The following is a 25,510-nucleotide window of genomic DNA, read 5'->3' on the forward strand; positions in this document are numbered from 1 at the left end:
GGTCACAAAGCCTAAGAAGCGGTGCACACCTTCCTTATCTGATGGTGGGGGCATTCTCTGCACAGCGTCCACTTTCGCCGGGTCAGGTCTCAGTCCATCAGCTGTTATCATGTGCCCTACGTATGACATTGATGACTGGCGTATGTGGCACTTGTTGAAGTTCAGCTTCAGGTTGTAGCTCGTGGCCCTCTCCACCACTCTGCGCAGGATTGCATCGTGTTCTTGGACGGTGGGGGACGCGATGAGGATGTCGTCCATCACGCTAATGGCTCCAGGCACACCCTCGAGCATCTGGTCCATGATGCGCTGGAAGATCTCAGGTGTGCATTTAATGCCGAAAGGCAGTCTCAGCCACCTGAACCGACCGATGGGTGTGTTGAAGGTGGTGAGGAAGGAGGACGGCTCATCCAGCTCTATCTGCAGGAATCCTGACTTGGCGTCTAGCACTGAGAAGACCTGGGTGCCTGGAATCATCGAAACTACCTCCTCAACAGTGCGCATGGGGTGGTGTTCTCTCTTGATGACTTTGTTCAGGTCACTCGGGTCTATGCAGATCCTGAATTTGCCGTTCCTCACTGCTGCTACCATGGAGCTCACCCACTCTGTTGGTTGTTCCACCTTTGTGATGTAGCCGTCATTTTCCATCTCGTGCAGCTTTCCGATGATCTTCTCTCTCAGAGTGGCCGGTTGCCTGCGCACAGGATGAACTACACCTCTTGCACCTAGTTCCAGCTTTATGGTGTATTTACCTGGCAGCGTTCCAGTGGTGCGGCTCAGCTCTGGGAAGTGGTCGAGTCCAGCAGGAATACACTCTGTACTGCCTCCAGGTCCAGCACTGGCCAGCAGGTCAAGGCGCGCGATCAGCCCCAACGCCTCAGCTGTAGCACCACTGAGCACATTCTCCTGTGCTATTTCCAGTATTTCAAACACTGCGGCGAATTTGGCTTTTGGTGATGAAATCTGCAGGTTCACAGCTGCTACTGGCTTCAGGCGGTGGTTTGAGTAGGAGCGGAGCACTACACCAGAGGGTTGCAGTTCACCTGTGTGGCCAAGTGACTGATAACTGTCCAATGTCAATGTGTTGCACTTAGCTCCTGTGTCAATTCTGAATAACACTGTTTTAGACAGGATTTCTAATTCAACTACCCACTTGTCACTGTTGTGTGTGTTATCAAGCTGCATCAGGCTTATACACAGAATTTCCTCATCATCTGGTGAATCTTGGTGTAACTCAGTACTCACAGTGTTGACTCCACGCTTGTTGCACACAGCCACCCAATGATTTGGCTTGTGACAGTAGGAACACACAGAGCCTTTCGCTGGACACTTGCCTTGGTTCCACTTGTGCTGCGGGTCTTTTCCACACTTGGTACAGGTTTTTGTCATAACTGATGCTGGTTTACGGTAAGTAGAGCTTGCTTTGGATGGCATTTTCTTACTTTGCGGGTTGTACTTGGGTTTAACTGACACAGATGATATTTGTGAGTCTTCCTCTCTGACTATTTTCATTTGTTTCACGGACACTTCGTACTGCTGAGGGATTTCAATGGCTTTACTTAAGGTGAGATCCTCGCCTTTTTCGAGCAACCGCTCTTGGACTCGTTTCTCTCTCACTCCAGCGACAATAGCGTCGATTAGCATATTGTCAGGTTCAGTGTATTCGCAGTCCATCAGAATTAGCCGCAAATCCTTCATGAAGTTATCGAAACTTTCCGTTGGCCCTTGTTTACGTTGTTTAAAACGGTGCCTAGCAATCCTCTTATTCTTATGAGGTCTGATGTAGTTGGCAAACTTGTCCAGTACCTTAGATGGGTCTTCTTTTTCTCCCTCAGCCCAGGCTAGCGTCTTGTAGACTTCTCTGCCTTGTTGTCCGATCCAGGTTCCCAGCCATCCTGCTTGCTGTTTAGCCGTTAGATCAGAGAGGGGACCATCTAGGATGAAGGTGATGTGACTATGGAATCTTTCAAACTCCTGATATAAATCGGAAGCGTCCCAATCAATGCTGGGATGTTCAAACTGTGACAAAGCCATTTATCTCACAGTTTCTGTTCTTAAGTACTTCTGACACCATGTAATATATTCCTTTTGTCAGCGACACGACACGTACGTGGATCAAGTCTCAGCTGTCAACTTTATTGTTCACGAGCCAGAATGGTTACCATGGAGATATAAGTACTAATTCTACGGGTACTGCATAGGGACATAAGTCATAGAACACACATAGTAGAATGAGCATACATTACAATCACAAGTCTCTTGGCGTACCTGAATGAACCATTTCTCAGCTGTTTACTCGAGATCAAGAAATAATTGTTTTGTTTTCTTGAGATCACGGAATAATTGTTTTGTTTTCTCGAGATCTCGAAATAACGGTTTTGTTTTCTCGAGATCCTGAATTAATTATGTCGTTATCTCGGGATAACAAGGTGAATATAAAAAAGGATTATATGAAGGGCCTCTCGCTGCTTCCGTATTTGTCATGTCCGTCGACTTTTTGTTCCTGATTTATTTATTTATTTTTAAATTTTGGATTTACTGCATTAATATTTGTACACAACTAACTACAGTAGGTATAAGTTTGTTACTAATATTGTAATGGAATAATCATCCATTGTCACATCCGTCCACCAATTTTTATAATTTCTTTCAGTGTCCTTTATAGTTCAGTTGAAGAGTTTCAAATAATTAATATTAGTCAAATACAGTGCCTGTTCATAAATGGCAACAATATTCTCAACCTATGGATTCCATGTATTATGCAAATAGAATATTGACTTTGTTTTCTGCCAGTTTCTCGTGATGGTGTTATTGTTGGGAAAAATTCAATAGAAATTAATACCTAAAGGAATTTTGTGTTAATGGTAAATTATAAATGATATATGTAGTATCTTTTCTCATTTCTGTGCATGAAAGAGCGAATATACGGTATGAGACTTTTACTATCTGATGGTTTAGTCAATTAATCTGTCACATCCGTCCACCAATTTTAGGCCAATGAAAATATCTGTGTCAGGAAAAACGTCAGTCATTGATAATTAGTAGAACACTGGTATACTATTTCTTCTTATCTCGAATAGATATTTTTGATGATGATGATGCCCTTTATTGTCACTAGTCACATGTACCAGCGAAATTAGCCGTCAACCTGTCCGTACATATACAACATACAGTTGACATAGGGTAGACAGGACAGGAAGACAGGGATGAAGATAAAAAGGAAACACAACATGAGGAGAGATAAGGAAAAAAGAACCCCCCCCCCACTATGCTCCTGCCAGGAGTACAGTGTGGGAACATTTAAAAAACCTTTGCACATAAGCACACAACAACACAAGTACACTTTAAACACAGGACTTGAGGGGGGAGGGGAGGAGGTAATCCAGCGCAAGCAAGCAGCCGTCCGCTCCTGCAGCCATGAAGGCGCTGGTCACGCACCCGTTTGTCACACTGGGGGTAAAAATGGCGACCGCGGAAAGTTAGAGAAGGAACGCGAGAGTGTCTCCCGGCAGTGACCTTCAGGGGGAAATGTTGTCCCAGCAACGGCCTGAACCGAGGCTGGTGCTGTCTCAGGGACCCGAATGTCGATAAGATATAAATTGTTTGGTCTTTCCAGACGCAGTCTTTGCACGTCCACACCGCTCGTCCATATCTGTCCATTCTATTCAAATTCAAATTGATCTCCGAAAAACGTATTCCTTGCAAAGCTGAAAGCTGCTCCGAGATAACAACCATTTTGTGGTTAAAGTTCTGAATGTCCACAGTCCGAGTGCCAACAGCTTTGTCCACCACTCCAATCATATCGGGCAGCTTTGTGGGGCTTTGAACAGCTGTCACTGTTGTCTGATTTCCTCGATATACCAGGGCAATGCCTAATCCAATCAGCAAAAGTCCTGTAATCATGGTTCCGAATAGGTAGATATCTTCAATGTCCTCCACAGAAAGAATCGCCAGGCACACGACCCACCACCGCTCCCACGCATCCATCGTGTAACCAGCCACAAACGTTTTGTTACAGAATGTGACTAAAGTCTAAATTATGGGAAAAATAGAGGAGAAACGACAAAGCGGGTGAAAAGAAAGCAAGGTGTAGAATGGAAATAACTGCCAACAATGAGCAATATCAAAGTATTAAAAGAAAAGACAGCAAGGAAACAAAAAAAGAACGTCAAAAGCAACTTACGAAATCACAGTTGGAGTAACGGAGAGAAAAAGACAGAATGCGACAACAAAAGCATAGAAAAACTAACTTAAAGTGCATATCACAGGTAAATTCAGGAGCAAGATCAACATAATTCCCTTATTTTATATTAAACTTTGGTCAACTATCTGTAACATTTTGCATTTTGTGCAATTTTTTTACCTTGCGCAATACCAGAAAAATTCAGTTGAAATCAAGCCATTTGAGGTGAATTGGTCCGCCTCTGAAAAAACTTGCCATTTGGATTTCCCGGGAAACATTGATTTTCGTGACGTCGCGTGCGGGATGCCTCCCTCTGAATCCTATGTCAGCGCTGGTTTGTTTATGAGAAAACGACCTGGTGGTTTTCTGCAAATTTCTTCAACGTTATCACATAATTATTAAAATGGTTAACAGGTGTACCGTAGGAGGGTGTAGCAACACCAATCTTGATGGGATTAGTACTCATCGTTTTCCAAAAGACCGGACAATGAGAGAGAAATGGGAGCACTTCCTCTACACAGGCTGTGCACTGAAACCGTGCGAAGCTCGCGCAGCCAGCTGGCGCTTCTGCAGGTAACGTCACGAATCTGGCTCCAGACTCCCTTGGGATTTTTGCAGACGCATTTTGTTATTTTATTTTTTTCTGCTGTAGACAGATGGCCTTGTGCAAAATTACCCTTCTGGATGAGTGTGTAAAGGGACATACTTTCATATAAAATAAAAAAATTGGTCCAGAATATGCACTTTAATGAATGTGAAAAATATCTTTCAATTAATATAAAAAAAAAGTCTTCAGACCAACGTAGATGGCGCCCCGAAATCTAGTTTCTTGTTATTATCCAGTGATATCATATAGCACAGAGCTCAATTTCATTCTAAATATACTGTAACCACCTTAATATAAAATGTACAGTTTTTCGTTGCAGTCTTTTTGAACTGTATGTTTGTGCTGATTTCTTTGAGTTTATTGAATAAAGTCTTTCTACAGTTATGATTGTATTCCAGTGTAAATGTTCTAGCTATTTCTCACATTGCTATACACTACCGTTCAAAAGTTTGGGGTCACCCAGACAATTTTGTGTTTTCCATGAAAAGTCACACTTTTATTTACCGCCATAAGTTGTAAAATGAATAGAAAATATAGTCAAGACATTTTTCTGGCTATTTTGAGCATTTAATCGACCCCACAAATGTGATGCTCCAGAAACTCAATCTGCTCAAAGGAAGGTCAGTTTTATAGCTTCTCTAAAGAGCTAAACTGTTTTCAGCTGTGCTAACATGATTGTACAAGGATTTTCTAATCATCCATTAGCCTTCTGAGGCAATGAGCAAACACATTGTACCATTAGAACACTGGAGTGATAGTTGCTGGAAATGGGCCTCTATACACCTATGTAGATATTGCACCAAAAACCAGACATTTGGTAGAATTTAGGCAACATCCACACGACAACGGCAATGAGATTTTTTTTTTTTAAATATCGCGTCCACATGGGCAACGGATCAGTTAAATTTCGGGTCCATATGGCAACGCAACGCTTGCTGAAAATGATGCAATACACATGCCACACCTCTAGGTGCGCTGTAAGACGGTCCCATCGGAGACACCAGAACAATAGAAGAAGAAGTAGACGCATGCGCATAAACCCCTTCTTCTGTAGCATTAGCCACATTAGCTTCCGCAGTGTTTGGACTAAAGACTCTGCCCTAAGTGCTATTCTCTCTCTCTCTCTCTCGCTCACTTTGCACCATTACACAGTAAATATTCACAATGAAAATATTTTGTAAGCGCGTTTCATGAACCAAGTTATAGGATTTGTTGACAACTCGCATCGAGTTCGTTACACTTCTACCCGGCGTGAAGCACTGACAGTCGTGTGGTTGTGATGCCATCATAAACAAATCCGTTCTACTCATCCAGTCGACTTCACAACGGTGCCGTTGCCATATTTTTCCACTCTGGGACCCATTCTCAAAAGATATCGTTTTGGGGCACCCAAAACGCCGGTGCCGTGTGGACGCCAGGCCGAAATGATAAACAATTTTATCAGATTCACCTGAATCTGTTGCCGTGTGGACAGGGCCTTAGCTAGAATAGTCACTTACCACATTAGCAATGTATAGAGTGTATTTCTGATTAGTTTAAAGTGATCTTCATTGAAAAGAACAGTGCTTTTCTTTCAAAAATAAGGACATTTCAAAGTGACCCCAAACTTTTGAACGGTAGTGTACATCTTTCACATGCATATTGCAATTTATACTAATTCCATTTAAGTATATCTCTATTTTGTCACATCCGTCCACCAACAAAATATAGATCGTATGTGCTAAAATCATTGACATGTTTTCCGAAATGTCGAGCTCATGCTGTCTTGAAGTTTATTGTGTCTGTTTTGGAGAACATTAAACAATATTTTAAACATAGTTTGATGCATCTAAGTTGACTTTCTTGTAAAACTGGCCACCAAATCGGTACCCAAAGCAAATTTTAGCGGAATAGTATTCCTTTAAGGCACGTTTTAATTCTTGCAGAACGTCCTTGAGACCAGTTCATTCCTGTTATCACTCATGTTACAGCAACAGTAAACACCTGGTTGTTTACCTGCCTCACTTTTTTGCCCTGTTTCTTGGAATTAATCAGACAAATAAGTCAATCAGTCAGTCAATAAACAGCTTGTTTTGATGCCAAGCAAGCTCAGTTTTTCCTGCTGGTGGAAAAAGTACTGACTGCTCCAAATGACCGGTTTCTGTCGACCTGCTTGTTTGTTGTTCTGATTGTGATGGTCGGTCGATCGCAGGGACTCTTGTGGACACAATACAGTCACGAGAAAAAGAAAGTACTTCAGGTCTCTGTTTATCAGGGATGTGGGACAGTCTTCAGGACAGAGCTGTTTGCACTTTGTACTATCATGATAACGTGACTTTTTTTTTGGTTGGTTGGTTTAAATGTTAAGAGAAATAAAATGAGGTGTGTGTGTGTGTGTAGCTGGGCCATTCTCAGAAAATGTGATAAGTAACAGTAAAGACATTTCAGAAATTTTCGTATCCACTAATTTTAGTTACTGTACAATCCTTGAAAAATATCTTTAATAGACCAAAAAAAGCATATTTCAAGAATTCACAAAGCAAGAGATATCATTATTATGAAAAAATAATGCCCAGTTGTTGTCTTTACCATTACCCATAATGTCTTTACTGTTACCCTATAGAGTAACGGTAAAGACATCTCATGGCATTTTTGAGGTCACTGAGTGCAGAAAAAAAGAGAAACAAATTTATGCATTTATTATCCCATCCTAACTTGCTACTTGGCTTACTAAACCTTTTCAACATGCAGCATCATTTATCATTATCATTTGGAGGTAACGGCAAAGACAGTTAATTTCCCTGACATTTTGAAATTTTATATTTGCCTGATGAGTGTCCTGGATTCCAATATTGATGCATCATTGTTTTCTTCTCTTCCCTCCCTCCCAAAAAAGGCTGCTCAACATCCTGGTCCTTCCTCATGTAACTGCACTGCCCTCTAGTGTCAAAGCCCTGAGTTACAGCATGATTTTACCATTGGGTAACGGTAAAGACATCAAGAAAGTACACATTCTTGCGCATATATTTTAGGCTATACATCAAAAACTGTTGAAGCAAAAAATCATGATATTTTCCACAACAATAAAAAGTGAAGGTTTTGAAGTAATATTTCAGAAAGAAAAGTGAAAATGAAATTAAAAACAAAGGAACTATTTTCATTCAAATTTCACTAATCCTCATTTTAGACACATGACAGTAATGACATTTTGGTATATTTTGGCAAAATAAAATTTTTGCAAATGCAGACATTGTCATGTATTTTTTTTATTTTTTAAACACAACTCTGTTAAATTCTTTCTTAAAATAAATGTATAATGGGGGCCAGGATTAAAAGGTTTTGAGAAAAAACAGACTTCACGTTTAAACCTGAATTTGTCACGTTTTCTGAATGGCCCAGCTGCTGTGACATGATCACTGGAGCTGATTTTCCAGAATGTGATAATAAACGGTTAAAAGCACTCCAGATCACTGATGAATAAGTTCAGAACTGTAATTTTAGTAGGCGGTGAGTTGCTGTGCTGTTTAACGAATAAAACCGTGCCGTTATTGGAAAATAATCAACTTTATTCCGCTTCTATCATCTCTGCTTTGCAGTCTGTCCTTCTGCGTCACGCCGCACTGTGATTGATTTATTTTCCTGTAACGGCGTGCCCCCAGGTGTTCTCTACCTTACATAACGTATCCCAGGCTGCATTCCGGTTCCCATTTTCATTTCTACAATCTGGTTAAATTGAAACGGTGTTGAATTGCTTGCTGTTATACTGAGATGATCTCACACTCCACCGTCTGACGGGGAGACAGCGGTCTTTGAACCCTCCTGCTTCAGGATCCAACGGCATATCAGAGATGTGGGGCTCATGATGGGACGGTTTCAGTGTTGGTTTAAGGCCATCCTTAAAAAAAATCCGTTTCCTGTCCACCAGGTGAGCAAAAAAATTTTCAGTCGGGAGGGAGGGATTTTTTTTTATATGGATGGATAAGAAATCGCAATGCTGTGTTTGCTTTTTCTTTCAGTACTTTTTTATTACAGAAGCAGACACATTTAATAAAATATGACAGTTTAATCAACTGAAACTTGTACAAAAACTTTAAGTTAGCATTTTAAATGCTGACTGCAACATTTGCAAAACTTTTACAAAGGTACTTAAAATGTCCGACACACGGACTATTTGTAGTTCTAAATCGACCGTTAGGCCGAGTTCGGATGAAATTACACTATTAAAATGATCACTGAATGATTTGTTTTTCTGAATCTTTACTATTTTGTTTTTCACTAGAATACCATTTTGCGATTTCACACTTAAGCAAATGTTTGAAAACTCCGGATCTCCTTCCTTCATGGTGGCTGCCATTTTTTTGTGTCACACGGCGCATGCGCAGAGCTGATTCAGTTCTATATTCTGCGCGGAATGCAGGGCTTTCCACAAGCGCCAGCTGCCGGCCATACAGCCGACTACACGATTAAGTCCAGCCGGCTACTTTAATGACGATTATTTTTGTAGCCCACAGGCTCTAAATATTAATTTTCAATTTTAATAAAATTAAATGTTTATCTAACGGACTGACAATAATGTCAAACTGAACCGCACTCATTTAAGTTGTGATTCGCGCTGTTTGTACCGATAATAACCACAAATTCCCCGCCGACTTCGTTGATCAGGGCAGAGTAAATCATCCACGGCCCCGACATGCGGTGTGTGTGCGCGCACTCGGTGGAGGCAGTAGTGTGTCGGGGCTGTCGGAGGGAACAGAAGCAGAGATAACGCTTATTTTGTCTCCGGTAAACCAGTCTTCTCTCGTTCAATTACATGCTGGCATCAAAAGACACCGTTGGTTGTACAGTAAATGAAACCAAACTGAGTTGTTGGAGTGTATTTTCATACACAAATGGAGAAATGTTCGCTGAGTGTGTAATTGTGTAGCCCCACTGCAGACCGTTGTCGTTGTTAATTCATAGCATGCTCAGCTGCATGAATGTGTCATGCACCGAAAATAAGAGATTTACAAGCCAGGAACGCCTCATGATGCAATACGCAAGAAAAGAAAGATGATTTACTGCCGTTTTACTTTGTATTTGAGTAAAGTGAATAAATAAATGGTCTGTGGAAAATGCATTTAATCCTGGGAACTGCGTGCACAGGAGTTTATTTTGTGTTTACTCCCCCCGGCTGGCTACTTATTTGTCATGGCTGGCTAGTATGAGCCTTAGTGGAAAGCCCTGGGAATGCAGAAATGTCAAGTTCGATTTTAGATTTACGAACCCGAAAAAAATGTCAAAACCGGCGTTAAAAAAAAATTTCAACCGCACAAACGGCACTCACCCGGCCGGTGGACCGGAAACAGAACACTTTTTAATAATGGCCTAATGTTAGTCTGATGATAACAGCTAGTCTTAATTAACCTTAACTCCATAACTTCACCATGTGGCACTGACATTCAGATTCATGTTGATAAGAAATCCAACACAGAAGTAGTGGCGACTCGTCCCGGTGGTAATTAGCCGAATGTAGTCTTGATCCTGGACACTGCGGCTTCTTTAAAGAGCCACACGTCGATTTGTTTGGGGGGGGAAAGAGGTTTTATTAATTATCTTTACATTTCTTCTTCATGTGTACTCACTTTAGATAAAGAAACGAGTTGCTTTGGAGGCTCTGAGTGAGCCGTATTGTCCACTCGTGCAGCTCCAAATGCCGTGGAAGCCACCGTGTTGATCATGTGACCAAAACGCAGAAGAGAAGAACTCCATGAGGTCTCAGTTTTCTGCTTGCAGCAGTCGCCTCTGCCTTGTTCACGAGGGATCTGCATTTCTGTGAAGCCCTTTTGTGACAATATCTCGTATTTTATCATTTATTGTTGTGTTTTTACAAATAAGATTGGATCGAATTGAGAATAAAACGGTGCATGTTCAAGGTGTACATTTAGACAATGCATGAAGGATTAAAGGGTTAAGTCGTGTCCTAAGTGTTTAAAAAAAAAAACTTTATAGCACAGAAGGATGGTTTAGCACTTTTTTAATTTCTTCAAAGCATTTCTTTTTACTGTTTGGGTTGATGAAAGTCCCAAAAATCCAAGTACTTTAATCTGGAACAGAACCGAGCTGATCAGCTTTTTAGATTTAAAAAAATATGCGAGAGCGCTGTAACTAAATTGTGCCGACGAATCCCATCTAATCGAGCCGCAAGAGCTGCCTCTGTTTTTCACTCCAACTCATTGAAACGGCGCAGTAAGACGTGCTCGGCGTAAAGCTTTCGGTCATATTTGCTGTTCTTTTAATGCAAAGAAAAATTGCTGATTGTCCCTTTAATAAATAAGTACTAGAACCGTCTCGAACAGTTGCTGTGTATCTGTGGTGTTCCCAGGTGGAAAAGGAAAACCACTTCCTGAGGAAACTGGGCTGCAGCGCAGCAGAAGGAGTCAAGGTGCTCTCAATCTTCGGCAACACGGGCGACGGCAAATCGCACACGCTGAACCACGTGCTGTTTGACGGCGAGGAAGTGTTCGCGACCTCTCCCTCTCCGGCTTCGTGTACCGTTGGAGTGTGGGCTGCGCACGAGCCTCGTCTGGGCCTGATCGTGCTGGACACAGAGGGTCTGCTCGGCGCCTCCACAAACCAGAACCAGAGAATGCGCCTGCTGTTAAAAGTCCTGGCTGTGTCCGACGTGGCCGTGTACCACACGCGGGCTGAGCGTCTGCACAATGACATGTTCCATTTCTTAGGCAGCGCTTCAGCCGCGTACCTGAAGTACTTCACGCCTCAGCTGCGTGCTCTGTCCAACCGCTGTGGGCTCGACGTGTCGCTCTCTAACCTCGGGCCGGCGGTGGTGGTGTTCCAGGAGACCTCGCACACTCAGCTGCTGGGTCACGGTGAGCAAATCAGCACACAATCTCCTCTACAAACAGGGGGGTGAAAATGTGCCTGTCGTCAACTTAAAAAAGAGCCCTATTTTTGAATTTTTTTTAAATTGTATGAATCGATTTAAACGTTGAGACTGTAGTGTTTGTGCTTGTCGACAGACACCACAGTGCCGGCGGATATCCTGCTTCAGAAACGTTTCCATGACCTGAGCCTGAGCACAGAAGCCTTCAGCTCCGTGCAGTATGTCGGCACGCAGACCATCACACCTCCAACGGACTTCTCTCAGCTCAGGGACACCATCACTAAGCAGGTGAAGAGCACGGCATCACGAGCCCCACGCCAGCCAGACATCGTCTTCAGCGCCCTGCAGGTAGGACGTCCTCCACTTCGACACGGGGGATTGGGTTGATTTCACAATAACCGCGTCCTCTTAGATCACGAAGAATTAAAAACACATTAAAGTGTATGTAATGCCTCTAAACCCCACTTTTTTTTTCCTTGTACAAAGCAACAATCATCATTGATTGACCATAGCTGATCTAAAAGGCCATAAATTAACGGAAAATCAGCTGATTTTCACGGAATCTGCCGAGACTGAAGTGGAAGATCCCGAAGGGGTACGTGACGTCACGCGTGTAACAATCCAGGTATCAATTTGATTCCCGTGTGCAGCAGTGGTTAGACTAGTCTTGATATGGAATCACGTTTTGGAGAGAATTCTGACAGTGATTGGGATTCTTATATGTCGGATGAAGGGGCTGATGATTGTCAAGGATATTCCAGAGTAAATGGTTATCTTTTCGAGCCTCCAAGACGAGAAACTGCCAGTTCACGACAGTCTTCCTCTGTAGCGTGCGTGAGAGAGAGAGAGAGAGAGAGAGAGAGATGTGCAGAACGCGGTGGTTACCTTTCATCATGTTTTCCTGAACAAAACTAAACACAAATTGAGTTGCAATATTGCAATCTGAGAGCATTTAACACGCTTCAGTTCATAATTCATGATTGTGCGTGCATTTTTTTTTTCCTCTTAAAGTGCATCAGATATGATAAGATCGGATGTAGCGAGCGTGTAAATGTTGCTCATAATCCTGCGTCTGGTGCACTGTGTGTGTGTGTGTGTGTGTGTGTGTGTGTGTGTGTGTGTGAGATAATAAGGGAATTGACGAACTGTCCAAATGTCAGATCAAATGTCATTTATTAAATAAACGAGTTTCTTTTTGCTCCAGTAATTCCCATGTGGTCGTTCCGATGGTGATGAACACTTGATGAATCAGATTTATTATTAGTCAGAGACACAAAATCTGCCCGCTTCGTTTGTACAAACCTCACCCACCCACTGCCGCTTTAGATTAGTGTCATTTCTCAGAAATTCGTGAACTGAATGTCCTGCTGTATCGGGATTTGAACAGCCAAACACAACGCAGCGCTTTCACATCGTTATTTTTGTACGATTCCAACAACAATATCCAATTTCAGCGAGTAAACAAGCACGGAGTCAGATGAACGGAAATGACCCAGATAACCAGGGTTCCACGCGTGACGTCATACGAGATTATCCTGGAGGCAAGGCTGCCTTTTTCCAGGATCCGCGATTTATCCATAGTTTTGTGCTTGATAATAAAATGACAAATTATTACTTCATTTTGGTCGTTACTAACGATGTTCATTATAAGGCATTACATTCACTTTAAAGGTTTTGGTGTTCTACTATTACACAGAATGTTACACAGGCTGACCGTAATACTGTGTTCAGAAGGAAAATGAGCATCTGGATCAAAACAGATGTGTCCGATAACACAAACAGAACTGCGCATGGCAAAGTATAGCCTCAAATCGGACAAGTCGCGCCAACAGAAGTCGACACCGAGTGTACGGAGCGTTTAATGCCAGGGTTTGACTCGCTTTATACGTAAAACGTCTGCGTTCATTCATTTACTCGTTCCTGTCTGACCGCATGACGGTCATTTGGACGTGTGCTGAAGACACAAAGAGCTGGGTCTCAAATCCCATACTTGTGTTCTGATCTAGACAGTACGTAAGTGTTGTTCCATTACAGTTAGTGTTTTAATTGGGGGGGAAACTCGTGTGGGTTTAAAACTTACCAAAGTGTATTTTTGTACTGTATATTCAAGTATCAGTATCACAATCACCGATGACAAGAATGTTACATGTCCGAGGTGTGTGAGGGGTTTTTTTGGTTTGTTTGTTTTTTAAATCAGTAGTTAACTGAAAGTATGCTCTGAAAGCTAGTGATCACTCACAGGATGCTTTTTCTTCTTAAAAGTTCAGAGTAAACAGGGGTCGAAATTAACTTTTGAATGTACTTGCCCTCAGGGCAACCAACCCCAAAATTGACTTGCCCGCATGCATGTATCAGTTGCCCTACTTTTTTGCAGGTTGACTGGGTAAGTAATTTGCATAAAAAGCAATCTGGATGTATATTATAGAGTATGCAATAAAATATTTCAACTTGTTTTGCCATTGTTTGATTACTGATTGGGTGGCACGGTGGTGTAGTGGTTAACACTGTCGCCTCACAGCAAGAAGGTCCGGGTTCGAGCCCCGTGGCCGGCGAGGGCCTTTCTGTGTGGAGTTTGCATGTTCTCCCCGTGTCCCTCCGGGTGCTCCAGTTTCCCCCACAGTCCAAAGACATGCAGGTTAGGTTAACTGGTGACTCTAAATTGACCATAGGTGTGAATGTGAGTGTGAATGGTTGTCTGTGTCTATGTGTCAGCCCTGTGATGACCTGGCGACTTGTCCAGGGTGTACCCCGCCTTTCGCCCGTAGTCAGCTGGGATAGGCTCCAGCTTGCCTGTGACCCTGTAGAACAGGATAAAGCGGCTAGAGATAATGAGATGAGATGATTACTGATTGATAGAAATAAAGTTATAACACTCGTACAGTGGGGCAAAAAAGTATTTAGTCAGCCACCAATTGTGCAAGTTCTCCCACTTAAAAAGATCACAGAGGCCTGTAATTTTCATCATAGGTACACTTCAACTATGAGAGACAGAATGGGGGGAAAGAATCCAGGAAATCACATTGTAGGATTTTTAATGAATTAATTGGTAAATTCCTCAGTAAAATAAGTATTTGGTCACCTACAAACAAGCAAGATTTCTGGCTCTCACAGACCTGTAACTTCTTCCTTAAGAGGCTCCTCTGTCCTCCACTCGTTACCTGTATTAATGGCACCTGTTTGAACTCGTTATCAGTATAAAAGACACCTGTCCACAACCTCAAACAGTCACACTCCAAACTCCACTATGGCCAAGACCAAAGAGCTGTCAAAGGACACCAGAAACAAAATTGTAGACCTGCACCAGGCTGGGAAGACTGAATCTGCAATAGGTAAGCATCTTGTTGTGAAGAAATCAACTGTGGGAGCAATTATTAGAAAATGGAAGACATACAAGACCACTGATAATCTCCCTCGATCTGGGGCTCCACGCAAGATCTCACCCCATGGGGTCAAAATGATCACATGAACGGTGAGCAAAAATCCCAGAACCACATGGAGGGACCTAGTGAATGACCTGCAGAGAGCTGGGACCAAAGTAACAAAGGCTACCATCAGTAACACACTACACCGCCAGGGACTCAAATCCTGCAGTGCCAGACGTGTGCCCCTGCTTAAGCCAGTACATGTCCAGGCCCGTCTGGAGTTTGCTAGAGAGCATTTGGATGATCCAGAAGAGGATTGGGAGAATGTCATATGGTCAGATGAAACCAAAATAGAACTTTTTGGTAAAAGCTCAACTTGTTGTGTTTGGAGGAGAAAGAATGCTGAGTTGCATCCAAAGAACACCATACCTACTGTGAAGCATGGGGGTGGAAACATCACGCTTTGGGGCTGTTTTTCTGCAAAGGGACCAGGACGACTGATCCGTGTAAAGGAAAGAATGAATGGGGCCATGTATCGTGAGATTTTGAGTGAAAACCTCCTTCCATCAGCAAGGGCACTGAAGATGAAACATGGCTGGGTCTTTCAGCATGACAATGATCCCAAACACACCGCCCAGGCAACGAAGGAGTGGCTTCGTAAGAAGCATTTCAAGGTCCTGGAGTGGCCTAGCCAGTCTCCAGATCTCAACCCCATAGAAAATCTTTGGAGGGAGTTGAAAGTCCGTGTTGCCCAGCGACAGCCCCAAAACATCACTGCTCTAGAGGAGATCTGCATGGAGGAATGGGCCAAAATACCAGCAACAGTGTGTGAAAACCTTGTGAAGACCTACAGAAAACGTTTGACCTCTGTCATTGCCAACAAAGGGTATATAACAAAGTATTGAGATGAACTTTTGTTATTGACCAAATACTTATTTTCCACCATAATTTGCAAATAAATTCTTTAAAAATCAGACAATGTGATTTTCTGGATTTTTTTTTGTCTCATTTTGTCTCTCATAGTTGAGGTATACCTATGATGAAAATTACAGGCCTCTCTCATCTTTTTAAGTGGGAGAACTTGCACAATTGGTGACTGACTAAATACTTTTTTGCCCCACTGTATGTGTTTGGTGTTTATTTCATCATGATGAACAGTAAAACAACTCAGTATAATTATTAGTATCTTCTATTAAACATGTTAAACAGTCAGAAAACATCATGTCATCATGGTCAAGTGGAACTGATCAAATCAGAATTAAAAATCAGTCCAAAAAGACGCTTCGTTCGTTCTAGCCTACGTGACCGTGGCGCCCTGTGTGAATAATCGTAATATCATGTAGCGCCATCTCGCGAATGGAAGCGTCAACTACCGCAACGAACCAAAGTCAAGGACAAGCGAAAGAGAAGACAGGAAAAATCAAGTTTCCGTTCTGTTTATGTTAGGAATCACAACAACTTAATTTTTCTTGGTAAAATAGACATTCAAACACAGTTGTCCAACGGACAACTAGTGATAATTTTATTGTTGCCCGAGTATGAGAATGACTGACTTGCCCATGTCCGTTGGTACATGCTTAATTTCGACCCCTGAGTAAAGCCGTGACGTTCTCGCCAGACTCGAAGAGCATCTTTTATCAGAAAACTCCACAGCTCAGAACGACTTGCTTTGCCGTGACGAGCTGTTAAAAATCGTCCCGCTGTACAAAACGTACGCAGGCGAGTACGATGTGTGTCGAGTCGTGTATCGTGTCGAACTCTGACCCCGAACTAAAATCTTGAAGTCGCTGCTGTACTGATGGACCAACACGCTAATAAAACCTGGTCATCGATGGGTTTACGGTCGAGATAAAACCCAGGTGCATAAAAACACGGAGAATTAAATGTGTATCTGTACCCTTGTGTGACCTGCACTCGTTGTTGTTGTTGTTTTTTCCACACTCAGGCCTTGAGTGATCGGTTCCGCGGAGAAATCTCTGATGACAAAATTAGCATGTACTCCTTCTTTCCTGACGAGGATTTCACCTGCCCTTCTGTCTGCCTCAGCTGCAAGTAAGTACGCCATGAGTTCCTGCTGCTGCGTTGGATTGAAAGCGTGCAGTGTGTGTGTGTGTGTGTGTGTGTGTGTGTGTGGCAGCTAAAATATCCGAGTCCGAGCTCAATTTCACAAGCTTCTGTCATGAACTATTTTTAATCAACACTTGGACTTTTTTAAGCTAACTCAGTGTTTTAGAGACAGAAAGAACACACTGAGGGTTAGACGCTCAAAATATCTTGGTGATGATGGTGTTGTAATAAAGTAAAAACACTCCTCAGTATATTCCAGTCTGTTGTTGGGTTGATTAAAATGGTGCTTTGTTACCTTTTCTTTTCTTTGGTTGTGGCTTTAGCATTCGTTGTAAGAATGGCATGAACCACCAGAAGGACCGAATGCCACATATGGCGGATGGATTGTGCCAGTACACTCATCAGTACAACAACAAGGTTCTTATATGCAAGGTGAGTTAACATAATACTGACCGCTTGATTTCGTTTCTGTCCAAAAGCAAACTGAAGTAAGTCGTGACAACCTGTGTGTGTTGCTGTCTCCAGAAATGCTATGAAGGTGGAAGGGAAGTGATTGTCGTGCCCAAGACCTCCGCCTCCTCTGATAACCCGTGGTTTGGTCTGGCGAAGTACGCCTGGTCCGGGTGAGCGAGCAAGAGAGTTTTATTACGTGATTAGTTGAATTGGACATAGATTCCGTTCTTCACTCTTCCGTCCAATCAGTTGTCATTTCTGCCGTCATGTCTTGGAACATGAGCATACAAAGGGATTATTTTTGTAGTCGGTGAACAAATTTGTTTTAATATCGCAGTATGTGAGTTTGACTTCTCACTCAAAAATACACAAAAAAGAACACTTTTTTCCAAGCCAATCAGTATATTAATCTGGACCGATTGACAGCTGTGCCAATGTCTCAGCTCATCTCATTATCTCTAGCAACTTTATCCTGTTCTACAGGCAAGCTGGAGCCTATCCCAGCTGACTATGGGTGAAAGGCGGGGTACACCCTGGACAAGTCGCCAGGTCAACACAGGGCTGACACATAGACACACAGTCAACCATTCACACTCACATTCACACCTACGGTCAATTTAGAGTCACCAGTTAACCTAATCTGCATGTCTTTGGACTGTGGGGGAAACCGGAGCACCCGGAGGAAACCCACGCGGACACGGGGAGAACATGCAAACTCCGCACAAAAAGGCCCTCGCCGGCCACGGGGCTCGAACCCGGACCTTCTTGCTGTGAGGCAACAGCGCTAACCACTACACCACCGTGCCACCCCCTGTGCCAATGTTTTAAACTGTAATATGAACGGAGACCCTGGAAGCCCTGCCCCTTTTTCCTCATCTCGCCCACGTCCTCTTCTCTCAACTTATGTGCTTGAAATCAGAGGTGGACAGTAACGAAGTGCATTTACTTGAGTACTGTACTTAAGTACACTTTTTGAGTATCTGTACTTGTTAATTTTTTTGGCAACTTATGACTTTAACTTCACTACTTTTCCGACTGGACTGGACTTCTCCGCAGGTGACACTGAGACGGCCGATCAGTAATCACTAGGGTCACGTCACGTCCATAGACTGTATAAAATCAAGTCCAGTGATTTCTCAGCAGCGTTATTTAACACGATCAGTCGATGGTGGAATGGAAGAAGGTGGTTCTTCTGGGGAACGCACGCACTCATGGCTATAGCTAGAACCCATGTTTCAGTTTCCTGAATGAATTAAAGATCCGTTTTTTGTTTTAAACATTTGCCAAAAACCAACCATATCGCAGTCTACACCTGCGGAAGCATATTGAGGTTTGTAAATGTTTTATTCCAAGAGAAAGCTTGCAGTGAAGTTGTCTGTGCTTTTAGAGCTAGCGATAATGTTGCAAACGTAGCTATGCAGTCTGGTTAGTCAAATGACTTTCTATGGATTTTCCCGCCAAATTGCCGTAGCCTTGTCCACGGCTAACGCTAACACATAGCTAGTTAACGTGGACACTGTTAGTTCGCATGCAAAAACGGAGTTATGCTAACATGAATAACGTTCACTTATCTGAAGTCCTTTTGGAAATATATTGTGGCAGCGGGGGCGTGGTCAAGCACCGGTCTGTGACAGGAGGGCGGAGCCAGGGAAGGTGAGTGGCAGAATCACTACACCTGACAGTAATTAACCTGTGTTTGTGTGTCTTCCCAGTAACCGCGCCCTATTTAAGGAGGCAGAGGGAGAGCAGAGGAGAGCTCTTCCTGGGACAAGAACACAGCGTGTGTGTGTATGTGTATTAAATAGAAAAACGGTATTGTTACACTGAAAAGTCTGGCAATAAAAGCCAATTTGTACCTGAAGCTTTGTCCTGCCGTCCTCTGTGCTCCACCCACACCTCAGAGAGCTCTACAGTGGTGCCGAAACCCGGGAGAAAGGTGGAGCACCAACCCCGCAGCCCCATGGAATCCTCCCCGTTCACGGACCTGGTCCACGCCCTCGCCACGGCTCAGCAAAGCCAGCACCAGGCGCTCATCACGCTCCGAAAGGAGCAAGAGCGGCGCTTCGAAGCCCTGGTGCTGGCCCAGCAGGAAGATCGCGATGCGTTCCTGCATCTACTCGCGTCGGCGGGGTCCACCAGCGCCTCGGCCGCGGGCCTGTCTCCCCTCACCGTGACCAAGATGGGCCCGCAGGACGACCCCGAGACATTCCTCACATTGTTCGAACAGGTCGCCGAAGCCTCAGGGTGGCCGATGGAGCAGCGCGCGGCGCGCCTCCTCCCCCTCCTGACGGGAGAGGCGCAGCTGGCCGCACTGCAGCTCCTTGCCGACCGCCGTCTGGCCTACGCGGACCTTCGCCGGGCCGTCCTCCAGCGCGTGGGGCGCACATCAGAACAACAGCGCCAGCGCTTCCGCGCGCTGCAGTTGCAGGAAGTCGGCCGGCCGTTCGCGTTCGGCCAGCAGCTCCGGGACGCCTGCTGGCGGTGGCTGAGGGCCGACGATCGCGATGCCGAGGGAATCATCAATCAGGTGGTGCTGGAGCAGTTCATCGCCTGCTTACCAGCCGGAACCGCGGAGTGGGTCCAGTGCCACCGCCCGGCGTCGCTGGATCAGGCAGTAGGACTGGCGGAGGATCATTTGGCGGCTGTTCCGGTGGCAGGACGGCCGACAACGTCTTCTCTTCTCTCCTCTTCTATCTCTCTTTCTCCCCTCCCTTCTGTGTCCCGTCCTCACCCCATTCCCCACCACGGAGGCAGGGGCCGGCTCCACCCCAGCCGGCTTGCCGCACCCATGGTGCCCTCCCGTTTCTCCCTTCTGTGTCTGTCTCTCCCCCCCCTCAGGTGAGTGAGCCCCAGAGCACAGGTGCAGAGGGAAAGCCCGGGCCGGTTTGCTGGCGCTGCGGGGAGCCGGGCCACCTGCAACAACAGTGCGCAGCAATGGAGGTGGGCGCGGTGGTACGGATCCCCGACGCGCCAGAAGCTGCCCTCGATCGGGCTGGAGCGTATCGCATACCGGTGAGTATCCAAGGGGCTACATATCAGGTGTTGGTGGATTCTGGTTGCAATCAGACCTCGATCCGCCAAAGCCTGGTGCAAGACGAGGCATTGGGGGGAGCACAGGGGGTGAAGGTGTTGTGTGCGCACGGGGATGTTCACAGCTACCCTTTGGTGTCGGTCCACATATTTTTCAGAGGGGAAAATCTATAGTGAAGGCAGCGGTTAATCCTCGCCTTACCCACTGTTTAATTTTGGGGACTGATTGGCCGGGATTTCGGGGTTTAAGGACGCGCCTAGTAAAGAGTGGGTCCTGCCATTTGACAGGGGGAGGTCCTGGTGTCGCTTTGGCTGGAGCTGCTGTCGCAGAGCCGTCTACGTCATCTCCGCGACAGAGTGAGGAGCCGCCGGCTCCTCCTCTTTCTGTTGGGGAATCCCTCACGGATTTCCCATTAGAACAATCGCAAGACGAGACTCTGCGACATGCGTTTGACCAAGTGAGAGTAATCGATGGTCAAACACTCCAGCCGAACGCCACCCCATCCTTCCCCTATTTTTCTATTATGAAGGATAGATTATACCGAGTAACGCAGGACACTCAGACGAAAGAGCGAGTCACACAGCTGTTAATTCCAAAGAGCCGCCGGGAATTGGTATTTCAGGCGGCTCACTTTAATCCTATGGCTGGACACCTAGGGCAGGATAAAACACTAGCCCGGATAATGGCCTGATTCTATTGGCCGGGGATTCGCGGCGATGTCCGTAAGTGGTGTACGGCGTGCCGCGAATGCCAGTTAGTAAATCCAGCGGCCATTCCAAAAGCGCCTTTGCGCCCCCTACCATTAATCGAGACCCCGTTCGAAAGAATTGGGATGGATCTCGTCGGGCCATTAGATCGGTCAACACGAGGGTACCGCTTTATATTGGTTCTGGTGGACTATGCAACGCGATACCCGGAAGCGGTGCCTCTTCGCAATATCTCAGCACGCAGTATTGCAGAGGCCCTCTTCCACGTCATCTCCTGGGTTGGAATCCCGAAAGAGATTCTGACTGACCAAGGCACCTCATTTATGTCACGAACACTGAGCGAACTGTATGGGCTACTAGGTATTAAGCCGATCCGCACCAGCGTTTATCACCCACAAACGGACGGTTTAGTTGAACGGTTCAATCGCACCCTCAAGAATATAATTAAAAAATTCGTAAGTGAGGATGCACGTAACTGGGATAAATGGCTCGAACCCTTGTTGTTTGCAGTGCGAGAGGTCCCCCAAGCCTCCATGGGGTTTCCCCGTTTGAATTGCTATATGGGCGTAAGCCGCGCGGCATTTTAGACATGCTGCGAGAAAATTGGGAGGAGGGACCGTCACAGAGTAAAAACGAAATTCAGTACATTATGGACCTGCGCGCAAAACTCCACACGCTCACCCACCTAATTATTCAGACGTCACCAGCCCGCTGACTGACCTCACTTAAAAGGGGGCGCCAGATCCGGTCCAGTGGACGGAGCAGTGCCAGCGGGCTTTCTCTGAGGTAAAGGCTGCACTGTGTGGGGGGCCACTATTACACTCCCCTGACTTTTCTCTCCCTTTTGTGTTGCAGACCGACGCGTCAGACAGAGGGCTGGGGGCGGTGTTGTCCCAGGAGGTGGAGGGGGAGGACCGCCCCATCCTGTACATAAGCAGGAAGCTGTCGGTGCATGAGGGGCGCTACAGCACTATTGAGAAGGAATGCCTGGCGATCAAATGGGCGGTCCTCGCCAACCATTACTACCTGCTGGGGCACCCTTTCACCCTCTGTTCGGACCACGCGCCCCTCCAGTGGCTCCACCGCATGAAAGATGCCAACGCGCGGATCACCCGTTGGTATCTGGCACTCCAACCCTTCAATTTCAAGGTGGTCCACAGGCCGGGGGCGCAGATGGTCGTGGCGGACTTCCTCTCCCGTCAAGGGGGGGGGGGGGGGAGTCGGCTGCGGGCCGGACGGGCACCCGGCCTGAGTCGGGCGGTGGGGGTATGTGGCAGCGGGGGCGTGGTCAAGCGCCGGTCTGTGACAGGAGGGCGGAGCCAGGGAAGGTGAGTGGCAGAATCACTACACCTGACGGTAATTAACCTGTGTTTGTGTGTCTTCCCAGTAACCGTGCCCTATTTAAGGAGGCAGAGGGAGAGCAGAGGAGAGCTCTTCCCGGGACAAGAACACAGCGTGTGTGTGTATGTGTATTAAATAGAAAAACGGTATTGTTACACTGAAAAGTCTGGCAATAAAAGCCGATTTGTACCTGAAGCTTTGTCCTGCCGTCCTCTGTGCTCCACCTACACCTCAGAGAGCGCTACATATTTGTTTTAGCATAATCTTGCCAAATTAACAAAATGTAGAAATCTTTCTTTTCTAGTAGCGTTAGATACCCAATATGATTTCTAAGAACTAAAAAAAAATGAGATGGACAGTATTGTACTGGTCAGTCACAACAAATTGCTGGAATTTGTTTTGATGTCAGATGATGGTCTTGCATTTTTTTGTCTTGCTTAAAGCAGTGTTGCTGTTGGGCAGTTATTAAGCTCAAGGTGTGGACCTGGGTTTTAATCAGGTTGGATTGTCCTTTTTATTTTCTGAGCAAGCTGCATTTATAGCTATTCCATGGTCTTCCCGATTAACCTACACATACTGTCAGGACAAACAGACAAGGACCCAAGAGCGCAAGTTAAATGTTGAATTTATTGATAGCAGGGGAAAGGGAGGATGTGTGTGAAATCCAGTGGCAGGAAGACTGAGAGACAGGGATGTCTGAGGTCTCCCATCCAAGTACTAACCTAGCCCGACCCTGCTTAGCTTCTGAGATCAGGCGGTGTCAGAGTGGTCTGGCTGCAAGCTGACAGCCCTTGATGTTCAGGCAGTTTCCCAGTGAGCAGGCTCTCAGCAGGCAGACAGGACAGGGCTGAAGAGTTGACGGAGTAGATGCCTAGAAAGACGATCTGACACTGAAGCTTGGGTGGACAGCAGTTTAAATATGCACAGGGAAGGGAGCAGGTGATAGGAACCAGCCAATGACAGCCACTGAAAGTCAAATGAGGGTTGATGATGTTAATAGACAGCAGGTGAGCCTGATGGGGAAGGAGCATGTGGGCGTGGCAGGTAATACAGAGTGGAGAGGAGTGGAATGTTACCTGAAGAGAGGAAAACACAGGTAGGACCATGACAGAACCCCCCCTCAAGGGACGGCTCCAGAAGTCCCAAGACACAGATCCACCAAGACGGGCGGGAGGAGGGGGAATACCGGTGGAGGGTCAGAATTCCTCTGACCGGTCAGTGTCCATAGCCTCCACACCATCTTCACTGTCGGAAGACTCGTCATCCAAGGGCCCCCGCCCAGGATTCAGTTCAGTGTCAGACTCGGGCACAGGAGTAGGAGCAGGGTCCGGAAGTGGATCCGCACGATGAGAACCCCTACGTCGACCCCGTCGGATGGAGGGCTGGTCAGGGTGTAGTCGATGGAAGTCGGCGATGAGGGCCAGATCCAGAATCCTTCCAGCAGGGACCCATGCCCTCTCCTCAGGACCATAACCCTCCCAGTCTACCAAGTATTGGATGCCCCTGCCCCTTCATTGCGAGCGGAGCCGTCGCCGGACTGTGTAGACAGGTCCACCATCAATGAAGCGTGGGGGAGGGGGCGGTGGTGTTACCGGGATCAGGGGACTCTCGTGCACCGGTTTGAGCTTGGAGACATGGAAGGTGAGATGTATCTTCATGGTCCTGGGCAGCAACAGCCGAACTGCCATTGGACTGATGACCTTCTGTACGGGGAAGGGTCCGATGTAGCGAGGAGCCAATTTGTGTGACTCCACCCGCAGTGGTAGGTCTCAAGCAGACAACCATACCTTCTGGCCGACATGGTAAACAGGTGCAGGGGTCCTCCACCAGTTAGCCCCAATAGCATAGCTGGTACTGGATTTCAGGAGTGCGGTGCGGGCCTGGGCCCACGTGCGGCGGACGTAGGCAAAAGCAGACGGGCAGGTGGCTTCTCCCTCCTGGCTGGCAAACAGAGGTGGTTGATAACCATACACACACTGGAAGGGTGAGAGTCTGGTGGCAGAACTGGTGAAGGAGTTGTGGGCATATTCCACCCAGAGCAGATGTTGAGCCCAGGCGTGGGGGTTGCGTGAAGCCACACACCTAAGTGCCTTCTCCAGTTCTTGGTTCATACGCTCTGTTTGGCCATTTGACTGTGGGTGAAACCCAGATGACAGACTGGCAGTGGCCCCGAGGAGGTGGCAGAATTCCTTCCAGAACCTGGTGGAGAACTGCGGTCCCCGGTTGGACACGATGTCCCTGGGCAGGCCGTGGACTCGGAAGATGTGTTCTAAGATGACCCGGGCAGTCTCCTTCGCAGTTGGCAGTTTAGGGAGAGGCACAAAGTGGGTCATCTTACTGAAGCGGTCCACGATGGTGAGGATGATCGTATTCCCTTCCGACGGGGGAAGACCAGTAACAAAATCCAGGGAGACATGGGACCAGGGACACATGGGTACTGGCAGGGGCTGGAGTAACCCGGCTGGGGGCTGACTGGGGGATTTGTGCTGGTTGCAAGTGGGGCAGGCTCTCACAAAATCCCGGATGTCCTTCCTCATTAACGGCCACCAGAACCGCCGAGACAGCAGATGGAGGGTGTGTGTGACCCCGGGGTGACAGGCCAGGCGGGAGTCATGTCCCCATTGAATGACCTGAGACCTCAGACCGGCTGGGACATAAAGACAGTTGGAGGGGCAACCGCTGGGGCTTGGCTGGTCCCTGATGGCTTCTCGAACCTGCTCCTCGATGTCCCAGGTCAGGGCAGCAATGACACAGGGGCTTGGGAGGATGGGTGTAGAGTCCTCCTTGGATGCATCATCCCTCTGAAACATCTGGGAGAGTGCATCGGGCTTGATGTTGCAGGAGCCAGGACGGTAGGAAAGGACAAAGTTGAAACGGGTGAAGAATAATGACCACCGGCGCTG

At 46.2% G+C, this 25,510-nt stretch overlaps 1 protein-coding gene across 1 annotated transcript in view; it reads left to right on the plus strand.

Annotated features, from left to right (window-relative positions):
* The window catches only part of LOC132900144 (zinc finger FYVE domain-containing protein 1-like), a 58,607-nt gene that overhangs the window by 22,026 nt on the left and 11,071 nt on the right, over positions 1 to 25,510 (plus strand). Inside the window, exons 2-6 of the mRNA XM_060942174.1 lie at positions 11,128 to 11,632; positions 11,783 to 11,994; positions 16,954 to 17,060; positions 17,399 to 17,507; positions 17,601 to 17,698. Of these exons, the coding sequence (XP_060798157.1) occupies positions 11,128 to 11,632; positions 11,783 to 11,994; positions 16,954 to 17,060; positions 17,399 to 17,507; positions 17,601 to 17,698 (1,031 nt within the window). The remainder of the gene's footprint in view (positions 1 to 11,127; positions 11,633 to 11,782; positions 11,995 to 16,953; positions 17,061 to 17,398; positions 17,508 to 17,600; positions 17,699 to 25,510) is intronic.

Source organism: Neoarius graeffei, chromosome 16 (genome assembly GCF_027579695.1).
Source record: "Neoarius graeffei isolate fNeoGra1 chromosome 16, fNeoGra1.pri, whole genome shotgun sequence".
NCBI classification, from domain to species: Eukaryota; Metazoa; Chordata; class Actinopteri; order Siluriformes; family Ariidae; genus Neoarius; species Neoarius graeffei.